This window comes from Ipomoea nil, unplaced genomic scaffold (assembly GCF_001879475.1).
Source record: "Ipomoea nil cultivar Tokyo-kokei standard unplaced genomic scaffold, Asagao_1.1 scaffold1617, whole genome shotgun sequence".
Taxonomy (NCBI): Eukaryota; Viridiplantae; Streptophyta; class Magnoliopsida; order Solanales; family Convolvulaceae; genus Ipomoea; species Ipomoea nil.
In genome coordinates this window covers 1,656,095-1,678,879 of record NW_017618045.1, presented here as the reverse complement: position 1 = coordinate 1,678,879, position 22,785 = coordinate 1,656,095, and the positions used below count along the sequence as shown (strand labels likewise).

General features: G+C 37.3%; 1 protein-coding gene and 1 long non-coding RNA gene across 3 annotated transcripts; one reads left to right on the top strand and one right to left on the bottom strand.

Moving 5' to 3' along the window:
- Positions 1-2,863: 2,863 nt before the first annotated feature.
- LOC109191119 lies at positions 2,864-7,776 on the bottom strand. The gene is made up of 3 exons (XR_002055882.1): positions 7,680-7,776; positions 5,272-5,273; positions 2,864-2,874 (listed from the first exon to the last, which is right to left on the bottom strand). It is a non-coding gene; the product is annotated as an uncharacterized LOC109191119 (long non-coding RNA).
- LOC109191116 lies at positions 7,692-19,280 on the top strand. 2 transcript variants are annotated; one of them, XM_019341682.1, is made up of 16 exons: positions 7,692-7,921; positions 8,021-10,771; positions 10,859-10,987; positions 11,109-11,300; positions 11,395-11,447; positions 11,561-11,870; positions 12,045-12,132; positions 12,202-12,378; positions 15,294-15,407; positions 16,612-16,802; positions 16,943-17,155; positions 17,293-17,568; positions 17,709-17,856; positions 17,975-18,108; positions 18,380-18,466; positions 18,546-19,280. In XM_019341682.1, exons 2-16 carry the CDS (start codon positions 8,075-8,077, stop codon positions 18,630-18,632), a joined length of 4,896 nt encoding a protein of 1,631 aa, XP_019197227.1. In that variant the 5' UTR covers positions 7,692-7,921; positions 8,021-8,074; the 3' UTR covers positions 18,633-19,280. The 2 variants fall into 2 exon arrangements, with proteins under 2 accessions (XP_019197227.1, XP_019197228.1); XM_019341683.1 differs by having other exon boundaries at positions 7,693-10,771; positions 12,045-12,120.
- The last annotated feature ends 3,505 nt before the right edge of the window (positions 19,281-22,785 follow it).

Here is a 22,785-nt window from a genome sequence, read left to right as displayed (position 1 = left end):
TTTTCATTCGATCTTATTACGGTTACTCTCTGTTATCTTTAACAATCTTTTTTCATTTTTGACATGCTATCATTTGACCAATCTGAGATGGGTATTCTATACAGTATATAACTCTTGTGTTCTTCGTCCTATGAGTCTGTTTTACAGTATGGTCAACATAGTTTGCACTCCTATACATGTGTTTAGCTATAAAAAGTAAAAGCCTTATCTATACATATCTGTTACTACTATTGAGAAAAGGGCCATGGTTGGTACCTCCCGGGTGTTTCCTTTTCCACCATATCACAACTGATCTTGTAAGTTGTTTCCTTTTCCTCCCTATCACAGCTGATCTTGTAAGTTGCTTCATTCTTCTTAGATACAGTAGTGATATCAAAATGAAGAATTATGCTCGGTGCTCATTTTAAATGCATACCTACCAGATGTTCATTTTTGAAATTCTATATGCTTTTAATATCAAGTAGCCTTCATTTCTTCTTGAAATACTACAAGATTAACATTAAATTAATATCTGTTGTGATCTTCTACCATATTGATTACTCAGTTGCTACACATTAATTTGTTTAGCCTGATAAGATGTGTTAATTCCAATACATTAATAATGGAATACTAAAAGGTTTGTCCAATCCTTTTGTGTGTATGATACAAATTTCGTTTCACTTTGATTGTTCCTGCAAACTTTGTCAATTTGTCAATTATTAAAATAGTGATTGGAGTTTTCAAAAAAAAAAATTACTGACTGTGAATTTGTAATGTGCCAAATATAAGGTTAGTACTTTCTGATTTGTAATCAAATGCACTATTGTATATCACAAATTATTCTACTATCTAGGTTATTTTAGGGGAAAATTAAATCAAATGCCTTCAATTTTTAACCTGACAGTTGTGTTAAAGGTCTGTGCATTATACCTCTTAAAGTCCTTTTAAGTTCTTTGTTAATGTCTAAGTATTCTGTATTTGTAATTTCAGGATCAAGAGATATAGCTAGTAAAGATTTCAAAGCACTGTTGGAAAATTATATACTCAATATGTCTTGAAAGGTAAGTACTTTCACTTATCTTTGAAATAGATTTTTGTTAAATGCTTTGAATATAATATACAAATGTAAAGTTAAGATTATATTTTGACTACAAATACTATTGAAATAACAATAGGTTAATAATTAACCCTTACAGAATCATAAGACTAACTAAGTTTCTATAGCGAGAATTAGTTACCAAAAAAAAAAAAAAAAATCTATTAGAAAGATAATAGTTAATACTCAGGAAAAAAAAAAAAAAACCTCCAATTATTAGACAATTTAGCAAACATTTTAACACTTGAAGCTGCTGACAATTGAACGCAACTCGGGTGATTGACAAATATCATTACCTGCAATAGATGTAACCAAAAAAATAGAAAAAAAAAATATAGAGAAAGACTTCTTAGATGAGGAAAACATATCTAAAAGACAACGCATGAGAACTGTAATATCAATCTCCTACACATCCTTAGAATAACCTATTAAGCCAATTAACAACATGCTCGCAGAATATATGAGCATGCAAAACATTCCCCTGCAATTAGAAAGCAAATAAATAAATAAATACCTCTTGATCATGGAAGACACGTTTCTTACATTATCCCTACATTTTACAGGCTCACTTCCTCGCCATTCTCTAATATACTTTCAAAGCACATGTTGTTTTCATTAGCGTTATTTCACTGGCAAGAATGTAAATAGGTATTCTACCTTTTATTTGTTTCACTGAGTGCTTGTAATAATATAAGACTACAAAGTACAGAATGCATTTGAACTGAACTTAAACTCTATTTATAAGCATGATTTAGAAGTGTATTGGGACTGTATTTAATTTGCAAAACTATTGGATAACCAATAGACATGATTCATTTAATAAAAACACATCGTTTCTCAAATAGTAAATTTCGTAATTCAAAAAAGCTTATATTTAATTCAATTCAGTCGTATAAAATAATATGTCAATTCAATGTATCCATTCCAAAAGTCTTTAATGAGAATGGCAGCGTATCTGGTGGGCAGGAATTGGAGCCAAAAATTGTGACCATACCATTCTGCTTTATTATAGTTAAGATTAGGAAATTAGATTTCTCACTAATATTTAAATTTTATATTTCTTAAAAATTGTGAAGGGGCAAAATAATTTTAATCAAACTCACACTTTTATGGTTACCTGAAAGCATAAATGTTCACATTTGAACTCTTAGAAACACAATTTGAGAGTTCAAATGTTTCTCGAATTATCTTGATTAATCTTGCAATTACTTGAACTGTTTTTCCATATTACAATTACAAACTCAATTACAGTTTAATAAGACATTATGTCAGATTAGCAATTGTGCAATAAAATGAATCAAACAGTAAGTAAAGTCAATCAACACAAGGTTTGATAACCCAGTTTTATGCAATCACATCTACGTCTAAGTGACCCCCAATAGTGAATATAATCCAATGTTCAACACTGTTGTTGCCCGACTCACCGATTCACCCACTGCTGCACCACAACTAATATGGAATGCGGTCTTTGAAATGATAAAATCAAGTTTCTTCTCTTCAAGATCAATGAAAATTCAGGTTGTAGATGAATATCTTGAGAGAGTATTTTTAGAATAGTTCTTGTAAAACTTGGAGAGATGTTCTTTTGACCAATTCTCATTATCTCTCTATAACTACATTCTCTCTAGAATATATATACTCTGAATTTTGGTGTTCATAGCTCACTTCGACCTGCCGTGGGCTCGGTCAAAGGTCGACCCTTCCGTAGGGTAGTGAGCGAGTTCAGACCTCGTACCGGTTCTTAGGGGATAGCGTTTTAGTAACCAAGTCTTGAGCTTGACCAAGAAAACGCCCTTCCGCTGGGTAGCTAGCGGGATTGGATCCCGTGCCGGCCCTTAGGGAATAGCGTTTTCTTAACCAAGCCTTGAGCTTGACTAAGAGAACGCCCTTCCGTCGGGTAGCTAGCAAGATCGGATCTCGTGCATGGCCCTTAGGGAATATAGTGTATGAGTTTTTGTTTTTATTTTTGTTTTTAGAACGAGGACACACCTCATTTGAATGAGTATGAGGTCATGACCTCAACCTCCCACTTTGCTAACACAAAGGGCTTTGTTGACAAGAGTAAAAACATTTTTTTATTCAACAAAATTGATTAGGGCGGACCATGACCAATAGTCACATCAATAGTCTTATTGTTGATCTTTTGCATTTTAGCGAATAACATGTTTTTTTGCACTGCGCGAGTTCCTCATCTAACGCCTTGTCTCCTTTTTCCATGATCTGATCATACCCCATCTTTTTCGTGTCAGAAGCGGATGTCTCGGGGCCCTCTCCCTTTCGCCACACATTTTCAAGTTGGCCTTGTTGTTGTTGTCCTGGACACTTCACAAATTGAGTAAAGTATCCCCTCTTAATGAGCTTCTGTAGTTGTCACTTCAGAACGTGACACTCGTTAGTGTCGTGGCCAACCTGCCAGTGGAATCGACAATGTTTGGTCTGGTCTACCTTAGGGAAAAATTTCATGCACTCATCTGGGAATTGCACCATCCCCATTTCCTCGGCTTGGTCCAGGATTACGCTAACCGAATGGGTCAGTGGGGTTAAATGACACAGGGAGATCAAGCGAGGTCCTACTAATGACTGATCTCTACTTCCCTTCTTTGATGTAGACGAGCCTGACACCTGGTTAGCTGGACCCGTTTTCTTGAACTTCCTCTGGTCTTGCCTTCCTTCTCTTCTTATCATCCTCCTCTGCTTCTGCGTAGCAGTTGGCCGTCCTCATTAGATGTTCATAGGAGCGAGGATGGTGGTGTTTAGCTGCCTGTGAAAGTCTCTGGACCTAAGAGCTTGTATAAACACCGAGATTTCCGCCTTTGAGTCAATGTCGCGCACATTATTTACCTCTTTTTTCCATTTGTTTAGGAAATCTCTTAGGCTCTCTCATTTTTCCTACTTTATTACGCACATGTGAGAGAAAGGCTTCTTGTGTTGTATACTGCCGGAGAAGTAAGTCAAGAAGCTTTTGGATAGCTCTGCAAAATTTTGGATTGATCCATCCAGGATTGTATTGAACCTATCATTGGTCGTCCCATCCAAGGTGGACAAGAATGCCTTGCACATGATGACATCATCTGCCCCAATCATCACCATAGCCGCCTTGTAGCTTGTAATGTGTGCACGCGGGTCCGAGGTCCTAGCGTAAGCTTTGATAGCCGGAAGCCTGAAATCCTTCGGAAGGGGTACACCCATTATTCTCAGGGTAAATGGTGCGGCCATCCTTACCTCGGGTTCAGGCGATTGCTCCCTCGCCTTTATTTTCTTCTCTAGCTCCTATATTTTCTTCTGCAGCCGCTCTACTACTTACTCCTGCATGGTCGGGGTTCACTTATGCACAGTGGACTGACGCGGAATCGGTCGTCCAAACTCACCCACCTTTTCTGACCGTCCCGACCGCTCTTCCTCACCCACTGTCTTGGTTTCGTCCTGGTGTGGTCCCTTGGTGGATGACCCCTCGGTCCTTAGTTGTGGCCCTAACTTCTGCCGGATAGTCACCCTCTCGCCCAATCGTTCCAAGACGGGCATAGAAGCGGTCGACCGATGTCCGACAGAGCCGCCTACTTGAACTCCTTCCCCTCTGCCCTTCAACTCTCTTCCCTTGGAGCGAGATTGAGTTTTAGGGGTCGAACTGCGACGCTGGGTCCTCTCTCGCCGTGGCAATATCACTTCATTTTCCTACGCGGATGCCCATTGCACTTGACATTGAATCCCTGATTCCCTGTCACCAATTGGGTTAGAGCCGCCGCTGCCTGCTGAATGACCTGGCCGTCGCCTGGAGATCCACATGTTGTACCTATGCCCTGGGCTCTTGCTGCCTTTCACCACGATTGTTGTTGAGCTGGTTGCGGAGTTCATCATGATTGTTGTTGAGTTGGTCCCTGAGGTTACTTGAGTTTGTTTGTCGGGCATCCATGTGAACACTGCCATTGCCGTTGATGTTCATGCTAGGGGAACCACGAACGTTGTTCAATCTAGATTGTGCCATTTTTCCAAGCTTGTTGATGGGATTGAAAGATGTGTGTTATTGCCTTGAGTTGATTCTCAAGCTCTCAATAAAAACATCAATGACGGTAAATATGTTACTGGAGTATATTAGGAAAGAAGTAGAGCAATTGTATTGATATGTTCCAAGTACAATATTTTCAGAGCGTCTCCCATCTTGCTACACAGGGTCAACATTTATACTATAAACTTGTAACATCTACAATAATTATATCAACGACCTCCTAATAAGTGACGCTACCTCCCTAGTTAATTGAGGCGCCCTCCTCCATAAGTGCATTGACCTTCTATAACTTCTCTCTTTGATAAGGCGGTGATCTTATTGTGTGGGCTCTTGTAACTGTTCCACATGCTATGTGCTCTTGACTGTCATCACTGCTTTGATGGGTTAGACCAAATGCACCGGGTCGGATTCAGTACCTTGTCCAATTACCACGTCAACAACCGATTGAATAAATAAAAGATAAATAATGGAGAAGAAAAAAATAAATAGACACGCTAATTTTTTCGTGGAAATCGAAAGGTAAAAATCACGGGTCTTTTTAGGCGGTTCCAAACCAAAATCCACTATATTTTGAAAGTTTGGTACATGTACAATATGGTGTTCTCTAGAGAGATATGGGATGAGAAGATTTCGATGCCTTTCTTTGTGACTGACTAAGACCTTTTATAGTGGAAAAATAGGTAGAGTATATGGTAATCGGGATCTATATGGTAATTCGGTATTTATAGTGAGGTATGGTAATTAATGAAATTTGGAAAGTGATTTTAGGAAGGAGAAAGATAATTTAAGGAGTAAAAGCTAATTTATGTTGATCTTGATTGTCTTTCTATAATTGCGTGGTTGCCATATAATTCCTTCTTTTACAGTCGTGATTGACGAGTCACGTCCCAAGCTGAGTGCTGGTCCGACTACTATCTAATGCCTGCTTGGTTCACTACCCCTAGTCCATGTTCCATCAATATTTATATCACTTATGTAATATTAGAATAACCTTATAGTTATTTCAAAAAAAAAAAGAATAACCTTATAGTTAGGAATAGAATGGCTTGTAAATGGAGTAAAAGACAATTTTGGTCCTAGACTTATAGTGGCACAGACAATTTTAGTCCTTAATAAAAAAATCAGACAATTTGTGGACACTCTTATTGTGACGAGGACAATTTTAGTCCTCCGTCTATATTTCTGTTAGATGGCCGTCTGAGAGGAGGGCAATTGCGTCAATTCACCCTATTTTCTTCTCCAACCTTCAATCTCTGTAAGTCTCTTGTTGTACTATGGACCAATGCACAATTTGCAGCCATACTTCATCTCCACAGACTGCAATTTAAGACGCACCAAAACTAAATTACTTCATAGGAAAGCTAATCAAACACAAAGCACTCAAAATTCAGAACTTATATTGCACTGAATTCTCAAAAAATCAGAAATGTATTATTAAATCAGTAATGGAGTTGAAAGAAACACTGGACCTGACCGAGAATATGCGCACTCGAGTGCCAGAAAGTACCCCGCCCCTCGTCACTATCAAATGTGAATAGCTCGAGCTTGCAGTCACCCTCCAGTGGCCTGGACATATCCCAGAGCACACTGTTGACCTTTGAAATCAAAGCATTCGATGTCAAGCTCTTGGATAGTTCCTTCGCAATGTCAAGGGGCGTTGTATTCCATTTCTTCCCCTCCTTCACTGAATCACTGACCCATTCGTTAACTCGATCCTTGGAAACTAGAAAATGTCAATTGAATGAAATCATAAACCGAAAAAACAAGCATCATTTATGCATTTTCTATGTGAAAGCATCAATGGATAATAGCAGGTACTTTACTTGATGGGATAAGGAGAGAGAGAGAGAGAGAGAGAGAGAGAGAGAAAGGCGCTGCATTTGCTGCTGAGATTTGATGGATTTGAAGATAGAAATTCGCTTAGGAATCACGCTTTGGAGATAAGCATCGTCTTTGGGGTGCTCCGGCACGGAGTTGTTGGCGGCAGAGCTTTTGTCGGGCTTGCCCATTTGAGATGGCCGGAGAGAGAAGCGGCGAATGAAGCTGGAGTTCGACGGCGATGGATGAAGGAAAGAGATGAGGCGCCACAGGAGTTTCGGGGTTGTGCATACCATAAAGCAAGCAAAGCCAGCCGATATGAGAAGGTACGGGTTTTAGAAGGTGAGTGAGGGTTTTGATTTAGCAGGCTGAGATTCCAATTGTGCTCAGAGAATTGAAGGTTGGAGAAGAAGATAGGGTAAATTGACGCAATTGCCCTCATCTCAGACGGCCATTTAACCGAAATATAAACGGAGGACGAAAATTGTCCTCGTCACAATAAGAGTGTCCACAAATTGTCTGATTTTTTTATTAAGGACTAAAATTGTCTGTGCCACTATAAGTCTAGGACCAAAATTGTCTTTTACTCCTTGTAAATGTATAATTGAATTACCCATGAATGAAGGAAGATGAGGAGGTGAGTCACAAGAGGCGATGGGTTAAATGCGAAATGCGAACCCAAAGCGCGATGGATAATGAAATTCCGATTGTATCCTCGCCCACAAATTAAAGTCGTTCATCTTTCTCCTCTAATAAGGACTGTGTTCAGGTTCAGTCCTCTACCCCAACAACACAACACAAACACATCTTCCCAAGCACGGCCTTCGCCTCCCCCACTCCCATTCCCACTCCCAAATCTTTCACTGTGTTATAGAGAGAGAGAAGAGAGAGAGAGAGACGAAAACTGCGACGCTCTCTATATACATCTCATCCAATTGTCTACATATATCCACCTTCCCCGTTGATCGGCCGTCGATCGATTCCGACGTCTCCCGGGCATTCTTCTCTCTCCCGCTTGATTCACAGTGAGTCTATCTCTCCCTACGCGATAAGATACGTATGTTGTATATGTACACGCCCGCGCGCCTTCGTATCACTGCTTAATTTCGTGTTTATGTACATAGAGAAGAGATAGATGCATATATATGCATGTCAGTGAATTGGCATAGGGGAAATTGATGGGGCACAAGAAGCGACCGATCGCTCCTCGCTCCAAACCCTCAGTTGCGCCGGTGGAGGTTGCGGCCGTTGCAGTCGACGAGGCGGCGCCACCGGCACCGCTCGAATCGGACACAAGCGCGGTTTTGGTTCAGGAGAAATCCTTGATTCGGCATGACCAGGCAGTGGTTGAATCGGAGACGAATGCTTCGTCGTCTTATGCTAATATCAAGCTCGAATGCGAGCGGGCTCTCACGTCCCTGCGTAGAGGGAACCACAACAAAGCCCTAAGGTTGATGAAGGACTTGTGCGCCAAGCATGAGAACTCGCCCAACTTGGCCTTGATTTACCGGGTCCAGGGCACGGTTTGTGTTAAAGTGGCATCTATTATTGATGATCCCAACGTGAAGAACAGGCATTTGAAGAATGCCATTGACAGTGCTAGGAAGTCTGTGATGATGTCCCCTAATTCTATTGAGTTTGCACATTTCTATGCAAATTTGTTGTATGAGGCTGCAAATGATGGGAAGGAATATGAGGAGGTTGTCCAGGAGTGTGAGAGGGCATTGGCAATTGAAAACCCAATTGATCCTGCAAAAGAGAGCTTACAGGAGAATCAACAGAAGGTATCCACGCCGGAGGCTCGGATAGCCCATGTACAAGGTGAGCTAAGGAATTTGATTCAGAGATCTAACCTTGCATCCATTTCTACTTGGGTGAAAAACTTTGGAAGTGGTGAGGAGAAGTTCAGGTTGATACCAATTAGGAGGATGTCAGAGGACCCCATGGAGTTAAGATTAGTACAGGCAAGAAAGCCCAATGAAATTAAGAAGGCCACTAAGACACCTGAAGAAAGAAGGAAAGAGATTGAGGTTCGAGTGGCTGCCGCAAGACTATTGCAGCAGAAGTCGGAATCAGCTCAGTCATTTAATGATGGGGAAAGGAGCTTAGACTTATCAGCTGGGACAGGGCAGAGGGGAAATGAGAGAAGGAAGAGTGGAAATGCCAGGAAGAATGTGTCTTCCATGGAGAGAAGGGACTGTGTGCGGTCCTATTGGAATTCAATGAGTACAGATATGAAGAAAAAATTGCTTAGGATTAGGATTGTGGACCTCAAATCCCATTTCGGTTCTTTGAAGGATGGGTTGGCAAATGAAGTATTATCTGAAGCTTTATCATTTGCTGAAGCTAATAAAGCATGGAAATTTTGGACATGTTGCCACTGTGTTGAAAGATTTGCAGACTCTGAATCTCATATTCAGCATGTCATAAATGAGCACATGTGTAGTTTGTCTCCTAAGCTGCAGTCAGTTTTGCCTCAAAATGTGGAGAATGAGTGGGTTGAGATGCTTCTCAACTGTTCTTGGAAACCCTTAGATATTAATGCTGCAGCAAAACTGCTTGAGAAACAATTAAAATGCCGGGTGCATGGTTTTCTAGAAAACACATATACAAGGAGTGACATGGATGAGTCTAAAGATGATATTTCTGACCCCTATTGTAATGTATATGGGTGGGATCGATCACCTATAAAGAAGACATTTGGAGATGGATGCAATGGAACTACTGTTGACAGTAGAGAATATGATAAGAACTCGGAAGTTTGGATGGACCGTGATGGCAATGAAGGCACTAAGATTTGTCCTCCCTCTGAAAGCTGGCCAATAGCCGATGACCCTGAACGTGCAAAGCTTCTTGAAAGGATAAATGTTGTATTCCAAACACTGATTAAAAACAAATATCTTGGTTCTAGTCATCTGAGCAAGGTTATACATTTTGCAGTAGAGGAGCTCCAGAGTCTTGGTTATGGATCTCAGCTGCTCAACTACAATATTGATCAAACTCCCTTGTGTATTTGTTTTTTGGGTGCTCCAGAACTTAAGAAAATTCTGAAATTTCTTCAGGAGCTTTCTCATTCTTGTGGTCTCGGTAGGTATCCTGAGAGAAGTACTGCCATAGATGATATTAGTACTGGCATTCAGGGAGTTGATGCTATGGAGAAAATAGTTTTCAGCGAGGATGGTTCATGTTTATTGTTTGACGAGCATTTCAAGCCATGCAAGCTTACTCCCATCACGTTTCATGATGGAGTTGTTACTGATTCTAATCCTAATTCTGCAGCAATTTCTTCTAATATCCAATGTGACAATGGAGGCTTACTTGATTCTGATGAATTGTTATCATGGATATTTATGGGCACATCAAGTGGCGAGCAGTTGACATCCTGGTCACGTTCAAGAGAAGAGAAAGCCCAACAGGCTATGGAAATTGTAAGATTACTTGAGAAGGAATTTTATGAACTTCAGGGCTTGTGTGAGAGAAAATGTGAGCATTTAAATTATGAGGAGGCTTTACAGGTGGTAGAAGATCTCTGTTTAGAAGAGGGTAAGAAAAGGGAGCACACAATAGATTTTGTCCGCCGAAGTTATGATATTGCCTTGAAGAAGCGGCGAGATGAACTCATGGAAAGTCATCATGAGGCTACTAGTACCAACTACAGGTTTGAGATTGAAGCCATTTCAAGTGTTCTAAAAGACGCAGAATCTCTTAATGTTAATCAGTTTGGATTTGAAGATACATATGGTGGAATTTCATCTCATCTTTGTGATTTGGAATCTGGTGAAGATGATGATTGGAGGGTGAAAGACTACCTTAATCAGGCAGACTCATGTGTAGAAGTTGCAATACAGAGACAGAAGGAACATGTCTCAGTTGAGGTTGGTGCACAAGTCATTGTTTTCCCTCAAAACTATATTGTCAAGATCAGCATGCTCCTCTAATTCTAATTTTTTTCCTTAATGCAGCTGAGCAAAATTGATGCAAGAATCATGCGGGTAGTTAGTGGGATGCAGCAGTTGGAAGTTAAGCTTGAATCCGTGTCTGCCCATGATTATAGACAGATATTAGTTCCTCTAGTGAAGTCATATCTGCGGGTCTGTAAATGTTCTTGTCTGCATAATGCTTTCTATTCTTTTCTTTTTTCTTCTTTTTATTTCTTGATTTCTTTCCCTGTTCTTTCATATGATGATTAGATGATATAACCTTTGTCTGCAGGCCCACTTGGAGGATCTAGCGGAGAGAGATGCCACAGAGAAATCTGATGCTGCAAGAGAAGCATTTCTGGCAGAACTTGCCCGTGATTCCAAGAAGAGCTCAAATGTAGGAAGTGAGAATGCAAAACATTCACATGAAAAGACAAGGGATAAGAAAAAGATCAAGGATTATCGGAAAACCAAGGATTTAAAGGTCCTTACTGTCAAATCTATCTTTTCTTTATTCTTTTTTATGGATGTAGTCACATGCTGGAGCAGAATTGATAACTTACCTCTTTTCTTTTCAGGGTTCTAATGGGAATGGATTGCATGCTCTTCACCATGACACTGCTGAAGAGGCGTATGTCTCCATAATTTAGATATTTCATATAGTGAACTGCTTAACTTCTACAAATTGCACAAAGAAAGCTGTAGAGTACCTTTAATGTTCTCAAAATTTCTATGTTTTGACAGCTCGTTTTCAGTTGTTCATGATGGAGGCAGTGAAGATGCTGAGCTTTCTAATGGGGGGAGCAACTCTATAACTCAGGAGGAGGAGGAGCAAAGACGCAGGATTGAGCTTGAAGCAGAGGAAAGAAAGCTTGAAGAAACTTTGGAGTATCAAAGACGAATTGAGAATGAGGCTAAACTAAAGCATCTTGCTGAACAACATAAAAAAGGTGCAAGAGCACTTCTGGAGTTGCCTGAAGCAGCGCCCAATACTTTTTTGAATTACAATGAGCAAGATCATGTTGTCAATAAGCAACAGGGAACTACCAAGAAGGTGAAGATTTGGGGCTCTTCATCTTTCTCTCTCTCTGTTATACAAATATGGCCTTTCAAAATTTCTTCCCTGAAATTTAGACCTTGAGTCCCCTTAAAGTTTGGAGGATGGCTAGTTACATGGATTTTTGGCTCAGCGTAAATGATTCTAACATGCAAGGATTGTATTTTTTAGGAATTGCTTCAGAGTAATGGATCTCCATTGGAGGGCCATCCAAAGAACTCCACAGTTTCAGATATACACAAAGCTGGTATTGCTCTTGGTCAGTATGAGAGATTTCATGGTATTGGGTGATGCCATTATAATTTTAAACATCTTTTATGTTGCTCAGGATTTTCTAATGGAGGATTTCTTGAGGATGGTGCTTTGACTTCTGATCGACGGGCAGGAAGACGAAGTAGGCGTCAGAAGGGTTCGGCAAAATATAATGAAGAAAAGTGTCCACCAGTTACTTCTGGAGCAGAAAATATTGAAGTTGGTGAAGTGAGACCTGTGGATGACTCACTAGGTTAGTGACAGTGTTTTACCTTTATTTTTTGGACAATTTAACAATTTACGTCTGGTCTTTTCTTTCTGACTTATTATTTTATGTTGCTACCTAAGTATCTAAGATAACACTATTTAATTGATTATAAACTAGGATTTCAGTCCTCCCCCTTACTGCTAACATGTAAAAAACTACTGCTGAAAATATCATTTACACTTCAAAGTTAAAAATGTCCTCGATCATGAAATTGTTTATTCTCATGCTCCTTACCCAGAAGTTTTGAGTAAGAGGCTGTATTATCATCTCGAGCCTTAACTAGCTAGCTAATAGAGTGTCTGAGGATTTTCCTAGCTAGTTGTTTTCTAGGTCTTGGCCTATGAGATGTGTTTGTTTTTGTGTTTGCAAATTTCTTGATCCTTTCTTCTCCCTTTCCCTTTCCGCTTTGTGCATGTGTACTGAATTGTCCATGAGAGATTTTTTATACTCCTGAAAAAAATTCTTTCATTCTTCAATAATTCTACAATGTATGATCCTCACAATAATTTCAATCTTTCTTACTATTGTTGTTTTGGTTTTCTTCAATGTAATGCTCCAATTGTTAAACATATGGAGGAGGAATCTTGGTACTGCTAAAAACATTTCTTCATTTGTTAGTAATTTTAATCTAATTTTTTCTGTTTTGGGTCTATTTGTTGGAATCCTACATATGTTTTCCAGATTATGGTAGTAAATACAGTTATTTTTCATACACTTTAAGAAACATCAATTGGTTATTCAATCAATGATTCCCCTCCTTGCCCTCCCTCCCCTGACAGGAATAGTTCCCCATTTTATGGTAGTGCAAGTTTTGCTGATGGAAAGCATTGGTTATTACAACAGAAAGATAGTAGAGAGCTCCTTGGCCTCTTTTATTTGCTAATTCCCTCTATTTGTGTGTGTGATGTGCATGGTCAAGTACAGATTTTATTATTACATAGCATGTGAAAACTCTTGATATCTTACTTTTACAGCATGTTTAGTTCATTGAATGGGTTTTGGAGGAATAAAAATCCTTTTGCATAGGGATAGGATAGGAATAGAATATCTCTATTCCATTGTTTGGTTGGTTTAAGGAATGGAAATGGAATAAAAATCTACAAAAGACAAAAATACTCATATGCTGAGTATTATATATTTAAATATGTAAATAGATACGTGTACACGTGTGTGTGTACATGTGCACTAAATGATACACACACACACACGGAATGTGCATAGGGAATTGAGAACAGAAAGCTTTACCAAACAATGGAATAGGCCTATTCCCAATGATATATTCCCATTGTTGTAAAACATGCCTAGGCGCTAGGCACCCCTATGCCAAAGCAGAATAGGCGAAAGCCGCCATTTTAGGTGGCCAGCTGACTAGTTGACCCAGTCAGCTTATGGGCCGCACAACGGAAAATTGAAAACCAAAGCCACATAAAACATCACAACACCAAATTGCAAAATCGGAAGTCATGGAGTCAGCTACTCACCCTTTGCCCCCTTTCGTCGCCCAGCTGCCTGACAAGCGACGATCGTTGGTGACGTTGAGACTCCATTGACAGTTGATTGCCGCAGCTTAGGTGCCAATGCTATTGTCACAGCCAGTGACGAATGACGATGGTTAAGATGTGGATGCGATCAACAATCAGTGACGGCGTTGAGTTGCCGCTCTCCGAACACCATTGACGGCCAAACACCAGTCGCCAGAGGTTTTCAACTTTTCTTTTTGGGATTTGGCTTTGACTCTTCCACTTTTCATTGTGATTTTTGAACTTAAAAATTAAACCCTAAGCACCTAGGCTTTTACTTTTCCAATTTTATTTTTGGGCCTTGGTTTTTACTTTCCCACTTGGGCTTTGTCTTGCCACTCGCCATTCTCTGATTTTCCTCTTTTAGTTGGGTGCCAAGCATTTTTTACAACATTGTCTATTCCATCCCAGACCTATTTTGTGAACCAAAGCTCATAAAGAAACCCCTTTATAATGTGCAATATGGAATAGTAGAAAACTTGTTGCTTAATTTATGTAAAGTAATATTAGTATAAAAATAATTAGTGTCTTTAGAATTGCATAAATAGGCTGCAATTGTTGATTTCTTCAGATCACTTTATTGGGCAGAGTATCTACTGGATTATTTCAAAGATTTCTAGTGATAACTCCCTGTTTTGTCATTTTGTTCTATGTCTACTTCATAGCCAGCCACTATTGCAAGGAGGGTTGCATCAGCAAATACTGATCCATGATTCTTATGACTTTCAAAACATAGTCACAGTAATATATTTGAAAGAAAAAACTATAATGTGGCTCCAGATGGATGGCTGGTTCGAAATATTGAAGTGACTACTTAGGGTTCTCAATAGGTTAAATTGAGCACACTTGCTAATTCCATATTTCTCTTCATACCATACAAAGTCTACAAGGTTGATCACATTCTCTTCCATAGATGAATATGGCATAAATTTTGGAAGAACCATAAGCATATTAGAATGGTAGTTTATCTGTGTGGGCATTGGACAATTGAGTAACCTCTGTCATCACCTTCTTTTGGCAACTAGCGTTGCTTGGTGAATTTGGGGAGCGGGTGACATTTCTAATTGATTTGCAAACTGTACCGGTGTTTTGTAAGCTAACGACGTTGTTCTTTGTTAACCCCTGAAAAATCTTTCTACTCAAGCAATGAAAATTATTCTGATTATAGTAGTAAGTTAAGGAACACTCCATCAGGATACAACTATACTACAGTATGCATCTTCATGTAGATTAGCAGTTTTATACTCAAGTTTATTTTCAAATATTAACTTATAAAAGAAATATTTTTGTCAAATATTACTTTACCTAAAAGAGATGTAATTATGATTCCTTTTTCTGAAGTTAACTCGTGAATTCACCATATTTTTGTTTGCAATGTAGAAAAAAAGCATGCTGGAGAGAGTGGCCCGAAAACGTTGAGACAGCTGCATGTGGAGGATGATGATGAAGAAAGGTTTCAAGCTGATCTTATGAAAGCTGTACGACAAAGCCTTGGTATGTGAATCTATCTCCCCTTTAGTTTTTGGTGTATTGTTTTATATTATAGAGCTGTTTCTTTATATGGCCCCCTAGATGTATGTGTGTACATGTGTTTTGCTATATGCACGGTTTGTGTTAAAGTGGCGCAGCCTTGTCGGGAAGCTCTCGCTTCTCTGCGGGGTGACGAAGTGACAAGGTGAGGCCAGGGGATGCTTTCTCATGTGAGGTGGAGTCAAACGTCCGTCAGCACAGGGAAAAAAAAGAAACATAGTAACCTGAAATTCTAGGCTTCACAAGTCACGACCTCTCTTCTTAGTTGTGAGACTCCAGACTTGAAAGGGTGTTGCTTGCCACTGCTAGACAACCAGACCCCATCTTGTTACCTCCCCGCCAACTGCAACCTTGTCATTGACAAATGACACACTTATCTCACTCTCTTCGACTCTTGCGAGTTGTGACTCTTGCTCTCAGATTCTCAGTTTTTTTTTTTTTTTTTTTTTTTTTTTTTTTTTTTTTTTTTTCTCGAAGTTTTCAGTAAGGACCGTAAGGTAGTCTTCCACTTTTCTCTATTTCTGAAGATCTTATATTCAGATTCTTTTATTCTTTAAAAAATATATTAAAGGTTTACTTTTTAAAAAACACATTTATAAAGGCATAAAGCTGTAATTTTAAATTTACTTTTTAATCAGGTTATACTCCCTTAATTTTTTCTTTAAAACTTTTAAAAGGCTTAAGGCTGAAAATTGTAATTTTAATGTTTTTTGATTTTGCAATTTTTTTGTTCGGTTTTTGTGATACAAATATTGAATATACAATATTGAATCTTTGAATATTGATTGTTGAAATTTGAATAATGATTATTGAATTGATTGTTAAATATTCAGTGTTGAATTAATTGTTATTCTTTGGAAAAGCATCACTTTGTGTAAAAAAGTGACTTGCTTCGTTTTGTTTGAAAAAGTGACGCTTTGCTTTGCGCTTTCGCTTTAAATCAAAGCCCGGCCTCACTCTTTGGTGCAGTTTTTCGTTTTAAAAAGTTTGCTTAGTAAGGCTTATCGTACAAATTTGTTCCAAGGAAATGTATATCCTTTTTTTATCTCATCTTTTGTCAGTTCTTAATTTTTACTTGGAATCTATGATAATATGATCCTTTATTTCGAATTCTTTACCCCTGAGATTTATTGTTAAATTTTGGTTACTTCTCTCACCTTTTTGCCAGACACATTCCATGCACATCAAAAGTTACCCTTGATACCTCGTTCTGGGACAGCACAGATCTCAGAGATGGCTAATTTAGGGGTTTCATGTGAGGATGTTGCCACTGGGATTGTTAATGGAATTGAAGTATATGGAACAGGGCTAAAGAATGAAGTTGGTGAATATAATTGCTTCCTAAATGTAATTATTCAGGTTTGTAATGAGAAACTGCTTTAGTACTATTACATTAGGTCATAGCAGGATGTCTTTACATGTATTTTACTTCTACTTTTTTGGTTTTGTACTTTGTGAGATGTTGTATTTGAGATGTTTCCTGTGTTGTTTCATTGCAGTCATTGTGGCATCTAAGACGATTTCGAGATGAATTCTTGAGATCATCTTCAGAGCATATTCATGTTGGTGATCCTTGTGTTGTATGCGCTTTATATGATATCTTTACTGCTTTGAGCTTGGCATCTTCTGAAACACGAAGAGATGCTGTTGCTCCTAATTCCCTGAGGATTGCCCTGAGCAACCTGTATCCTGATAGGTTGCTCTTCCAGGAGGTAAATCAAATTACTATCCTTACTGCCCTATTTTTGCCTTTTCTTTAGTTATCAAACCATAATTTTGCCATTAGCACGGATGCTTACATCTGACACCCCTGGCTTCAAGTACTGATCTAAATAGCTCTCATCGACAGGGCCAGATGAACGATGCTTCTGAGGTGCTGGGTGTAATATTTGAGTGCTTGCATCAATCATTTACATCAGCCTCAGGTGCTTCTGATACAGAATCAGTAGACAGCAGTTGTATGGGCTCTTGGGATTGTGCAAACAGTGCTTGTATTGTACACTCTCTTTTTGGAATGGATGTTTTTGAACGGATGAACTGCTACGAATGTGGATTAGAGTCTAGACATCTGAAATATACCTCTTTTTTTCACAATATTAATGCAAGTGCTCTCCGAACAATGAAGGTATGTTATTTGGAACATTTACAATGATGCTTACATGGTCATATGGAAATAATATTGAGAATTGAACAAGAAGTGTGCTATGGGACAGTCAATAGTTTTGTGGCTTGACTTCACAAAGTTATCTGTTTTTTGCCTTTCAGGTTATGTGTCAAGATAGCTCCTTTGATGAGCTTCTGAATCTTGTAGAGATGAACCACCAGTTGGCTTGTGATCCAGATGCTCGCGGATGTGGGAAACATAACCATATCCATCATTTCCTATCAACTCCACCACATGTTTTCACAACAGGTAGTCTCTCATCTCTTTACCCTTTCTGGCTTTGTGCAATATTTTCAAGAGCTGCAGCATTGAGAAAATGTTTGCTTATTGTGCTTTCTGATTTTAATGCTTGGCCTCTTTCCTGCAGTTCTGGGTTGGCAGAATACTTGTGAGAGTGTTGAAGACATAACGGCAACATTAGTGGCCTTATCTACTGAGATAGATATCAGTGTCCTTTATCGTGGTCTTGATCCAAAGAGCAAACATTGCCTTGTTTCAGTGGTAAACCTCCTATAACATAATTGATCCCATTTTGTTGGTAGATAACCATTTTGTTATTACTTATTAGGAGACAAGAACCACCCCTTTGACCTTTTATTAGGTCTAAGTTAACCATTCATATGCTTTTCTAATTCCTAACAAGTTCTTTTTTATTATTGGTCAATAATATGAAGATAATTGTAATCTTTCATTAAATATGTGAATACTTCAAAAATTGTCTTATGCTACATATCTTTGAGGTTGTATATATATCTGAAATATTTCTCTTCAGGTCTGCTACTATGGACAGCATTATCACTGTTTTGCATACAGTCATGACCATGAACGGTGGATCATGTATGACGACAAGACTGTGAAGGTAAAATTTATTTTCTGTCTTTTGTTCCGTGTTTATGGAGAGACATGGAGTTGTGTAATTATGGATGCTTGTTCTATAGGTGATTGGCAACTGGGCTGATGTACTCACCATGTGTGAAAGAGGGCATTTGCAACCACAAGTCCTATTCTTTGAAGCTTTAAACTAATTCTGATTGGAGATTGATATATATATCCATGCAATCATTGCACGGATGCGGTTCTTGGCCTGTACAAGGGCAAAAGTTTTTGAAGTAGTATTTCAAGATTGGAGAATCACAGAAAGATAATGGAAGAGCAAGTATAGCTAGCTGTTTTGGCCCTTGACTATTTTACCTTCTGGATCAAGTTTTGTGGGACCATCAATTTTTTTGTAAGATCCATGGATCTTTCCAATAAGGTGGTTCAGTTGAGCCATTGAGGAAGAAGAATTACTAGCCACTGGTTCCTGAGCTATTATGTAGGAGTTGGTAGACATTTGCACTCACCGTCACCGAGGCTATGATATTGACATTATTGCTGTACACAGGAAATTCAAGGTAAATTTGGTCATCTTTATACATTTCCAATATAAGAAAGCTTTGTATAGATCCGATCTTCAGTCTTCTATAGCCTTCTAGCAATGCAGTCTATAATACATTCTCTTTTTCTTTTTCTTTTTTTCTTTTTTCTTTTTTGGAAGAAAGATTTTGAATGGAGTAGATGCTTTTATCAAAACCTGTAAGTTTTGATGATAATGGAAGGGAGGGATTCTCAATGTTTTTCTAGCTGCTGCCCGTGGCTGCAAAGCTTTACCAGTAATGCAATATTTCTGTTGATAACTATTTGAACAGGGATTTTCCTTTGTAGGGACTTTCCAGACTTATTTGCACTTAACTGATTTTTTATATCATTCATTTTGCTTTACGGTTACTTTGTTTTTTGGAGTGACGAGGAAACCTGCAGACACTCCCTGATGGTATGTATCAGGTAAATCTCGTCTTGTGACCCTAGTTGGCAAAGGATCACAAAGAGATAAGTAAGCCTAGGTTGCTCATAGAGTCATAGTTAACCGGCTTAAACCAAAAGGGTTGAGATTTGAACTCGTGACTTTGTGGTTACAAGTTTGTATACTTAATCATTTTGGTTGAGGTTACCCTCCAAACTCGATCTAAAACTTTTAACTAAAAAAATTATTATAAATTATAAATTAAATATATTTTATAACAATGTCATATGAGATATTCACATGTCTAATTGCAAGTTATTTCTTAGTAAAAGCATCAATGACACTTTTTTAACAATTTTTTTGCTTTAAATTAATTCTTGTTTGCGATGGCTTAATGTACTTTCCCCAAAATTTTATTATGTAGTTTATAGAAATATTATAGCAAGTATAAATATTAAATACAAGAATGTGTTATCATAAGCAATAAAGCAATATCATTTTAGTTTAATACTTTATTTGACATTCGGAGAGCCGGAGATTTGGATTAACATTTTCAAAAACAAGTGCAGCACTAGCACAAATCTAAGTAAGATTTGCTCAAGTCTGTGTGTGATAGCGGGTATGTTAGATTGTGAACATACTTGAAACAAAATGAAATTGCAAGCTGGTGTGGCAAACAGATTGTGGGTGTTTGGTAAATAGATGTTAGTTAATTGGGTTAGTGGGTTTGACTAGTTGATAACATTTGCTGATTGTAGAAAGATGTTTGGTAAATTAGCTGATAGTTGATTACATGTAAAATGACTTTTTAAAAACTGATCGAAAAAAGTAGTTTTGAACAACTTTTTGAATTTTAATTTTTTGGAATAATTAATTAATCAAACATTTGAGAAAGTATGTTTGAACAGATACTACAATGTAATAGAGTCAATAGCATTCAAAAAAAAAATTAATCAAACACTTATTAGTTGTTTAACCAAGTCAAACAATTAAAAGCGGTTAAACAAGTCAAAATTAATTGATAAGCTAATTATGTTGTCAAACAAGGCCTTTTTTTTTTTTTTTTTTTAAGTAAAACTATGAACAACACTTGCAAGTTTTCGTAATTTGAAAGAATTGCAATTATTGTTTAAATAAGCTTTTAAAAAAACTTTTTGCACCAATTAAGTACTTATAATATTTTAATGATACAAATAATTTTATTATTATATTACATCATAAGAGTGTGTTGGAATATAGAGAAAATAGTACTCTATTGTAAATTGTAAATATGGTGATATAATATTAGAGTTTACTTTTGAAAATGAGAGAGAATTATTGAGATAAGATAATGTTAGATAAGGCGAAATGCTCATGCAGTCCTGAGCCAAAGCGAAGCAAAACATAAAGTTATTTTTATTTATCAACACCAAACCTGCACGCTGCATCTCTCTTATGGCCAAATCTCAATGAATTGTTTTGAGCTATATGAACTATGTAAGGGTCCAAAATGTATGTGATTAAAAGGGTATCAATGAGATTAATGTTTTACTTTAAAAAAATTAGTGAATTGAATAAGATGATGGACCACTCTAATCACAATGGCAAATTTGCATGATGCATACGGATGTAAAAATGACGTCGTTTTGCATCAAAACGCATGTCCTACTTTAAAAAAAAAAATCAGTTTTGATTCTCAGCAACAATATTATGTTGTTCATTTTTTAGTTCATTCATTTTGAATTTTTAGTTATGAAATTATGGATGTGTAATTATGCATGATGTAGTTATGCAATTCTGGATTTTATATTATGAAGTTATGAATGTATAGTTATGCAATTCTGGATATGTAGTTATGAAGTTATGGATGTGTAATTATGCAATTTGGATTTATAGTTATGAAATTATGGATGTGTACTTATGTAATTCTGGATGTATATTTATGAAATTATGGATGTGTAGTTATGCAATTCTGATTTTTTTTTTTTAAAGTTGAACGTCAAAACGACATCGTTTTTGCATCCGTATGCACCATGCACGGTGCATACGGATACACAGCATAACGATTGAATCACAATGATGTCAAATAAGTATTTGTAGAACGATAAGAATAGAAAGTTGTTTCAATAGCTCTTCAAACAAAGTCTAAAATTGTTGTAGTATTTTATATTTAATTTTAAATTTGAAGTTTGAATGAATAGTTGCATCTTTTCATGAATAAATATACTTTTTTCATAAGCCAAGCTATTTTCATGGGGCTCATTTGCATTCTAGTATCATCCAATGACGGGGGCCATATTCAAGTTGATCTGAAAACTCTCTTCCTCCTCCAATAAAGTTTTTTTTTTTTTCTCTTTTTTATTTTATTTATAATTTTCTAGAATGATACTCAAATAGGTTATCGAACTATGTATAAAAATTTAAATGGGTCATTTAACTAAAAAAAAAAAATACAATTAAGTCATTGAACAAAACAAAATCATGTAATTGAACCAAAATTAACTTGTCACCGTTGATGTGGCAGTCATCCTACTAAAAATTATTATTTTTAATTTATTAAATTAATTTTAAAATAAAATAAAATTAAAACAAAATATGAGATGATGTAAATCGTACGACTTGTATTTTTCGTATATCGTATGACAACCGTGTTTCTTATGTAGGTGTAAAATATGAGAAACGCAAGTCGTACTTGCGTTTTTTCATATTTTACGCGAAAAAGAATGATTTCCATAAATTTAAGAAACTTATTTGGGACTTGCATTTTTTACAACAAAAAGTCCCAAAGAAATTTTTTCTATAAATATTCAACATTTTAAAAGTGTTTGTTTTTATCCACTCTTCTACTTTTTTGCTCATTTCAGTCTATTACACATTTACCCTTTTATCTACCCCTCCCAAAATATATTGGAAAAAGTATCAAATTGACCCCCTAAGTCATTCGGATAGTGCAATTAGGTCCCCTAAGTAAAAAAAAAAAAGAAAAAAAAAAAGAAACTCCATTTAGATCCCTTAAACATGTGAAATAATTCAATTGTGTCTAAATTAACATGTGTAACAGGTTAATTTATCCCAAGCTCGACACGTGTCACTTTTAAAATGTTTTTTTTTTATTTATATTCTTTAAAACATTTTTATTTATTTATTTAATTATAAAATAAATAAATAAATAAATAAAGTAGTTTCTGCCTCTGGCTGTCCGCCGAGGGCAACCGGTGGCTTTTCATGGACAACCATGGGCCCATGGTTGTTTGGCGAGGACAACCACGGCTGTCAAACATGAGGTGCATATTTGGACCTCATGTTTGACAGCCATTGTTGCCCGTAAAGGATGTTGCCACCGGCTGTCCTCGCCGAACAGCCGATGACAGAAAGTCCTTTATTTTGTTTTTATTTTTATTTTTTTATAATTTAAT

What these genes read in the sequence shown, in the direction of transcription:
- LOC109191116 (XM_019341682.1), top strand. Translation starts at nt 8,075, where the DNA reads ATGGGGCACAAGAAGCGACCGATCGCTCCTCGCTCCAAACCCTCAGTT. An exon ending in GGAAAACCAAGGATTTAAAG is followed by an intron (nt 11,301 to 11,394) that starts GTCCTTACTGTC and finishes TTTTCTTTTCAG; the next exon opens with GGTTCTAATGGGAATGGATT. An exon ending in ACCACATGTTTTCACAACAG is followed by an intron (nt 17,857 to 17,974) that starts GTAGTCTCTCAT and finishes TCTTTCCTGCAG; the next exon opens with TTCTGGGTTGGCAGAATACT.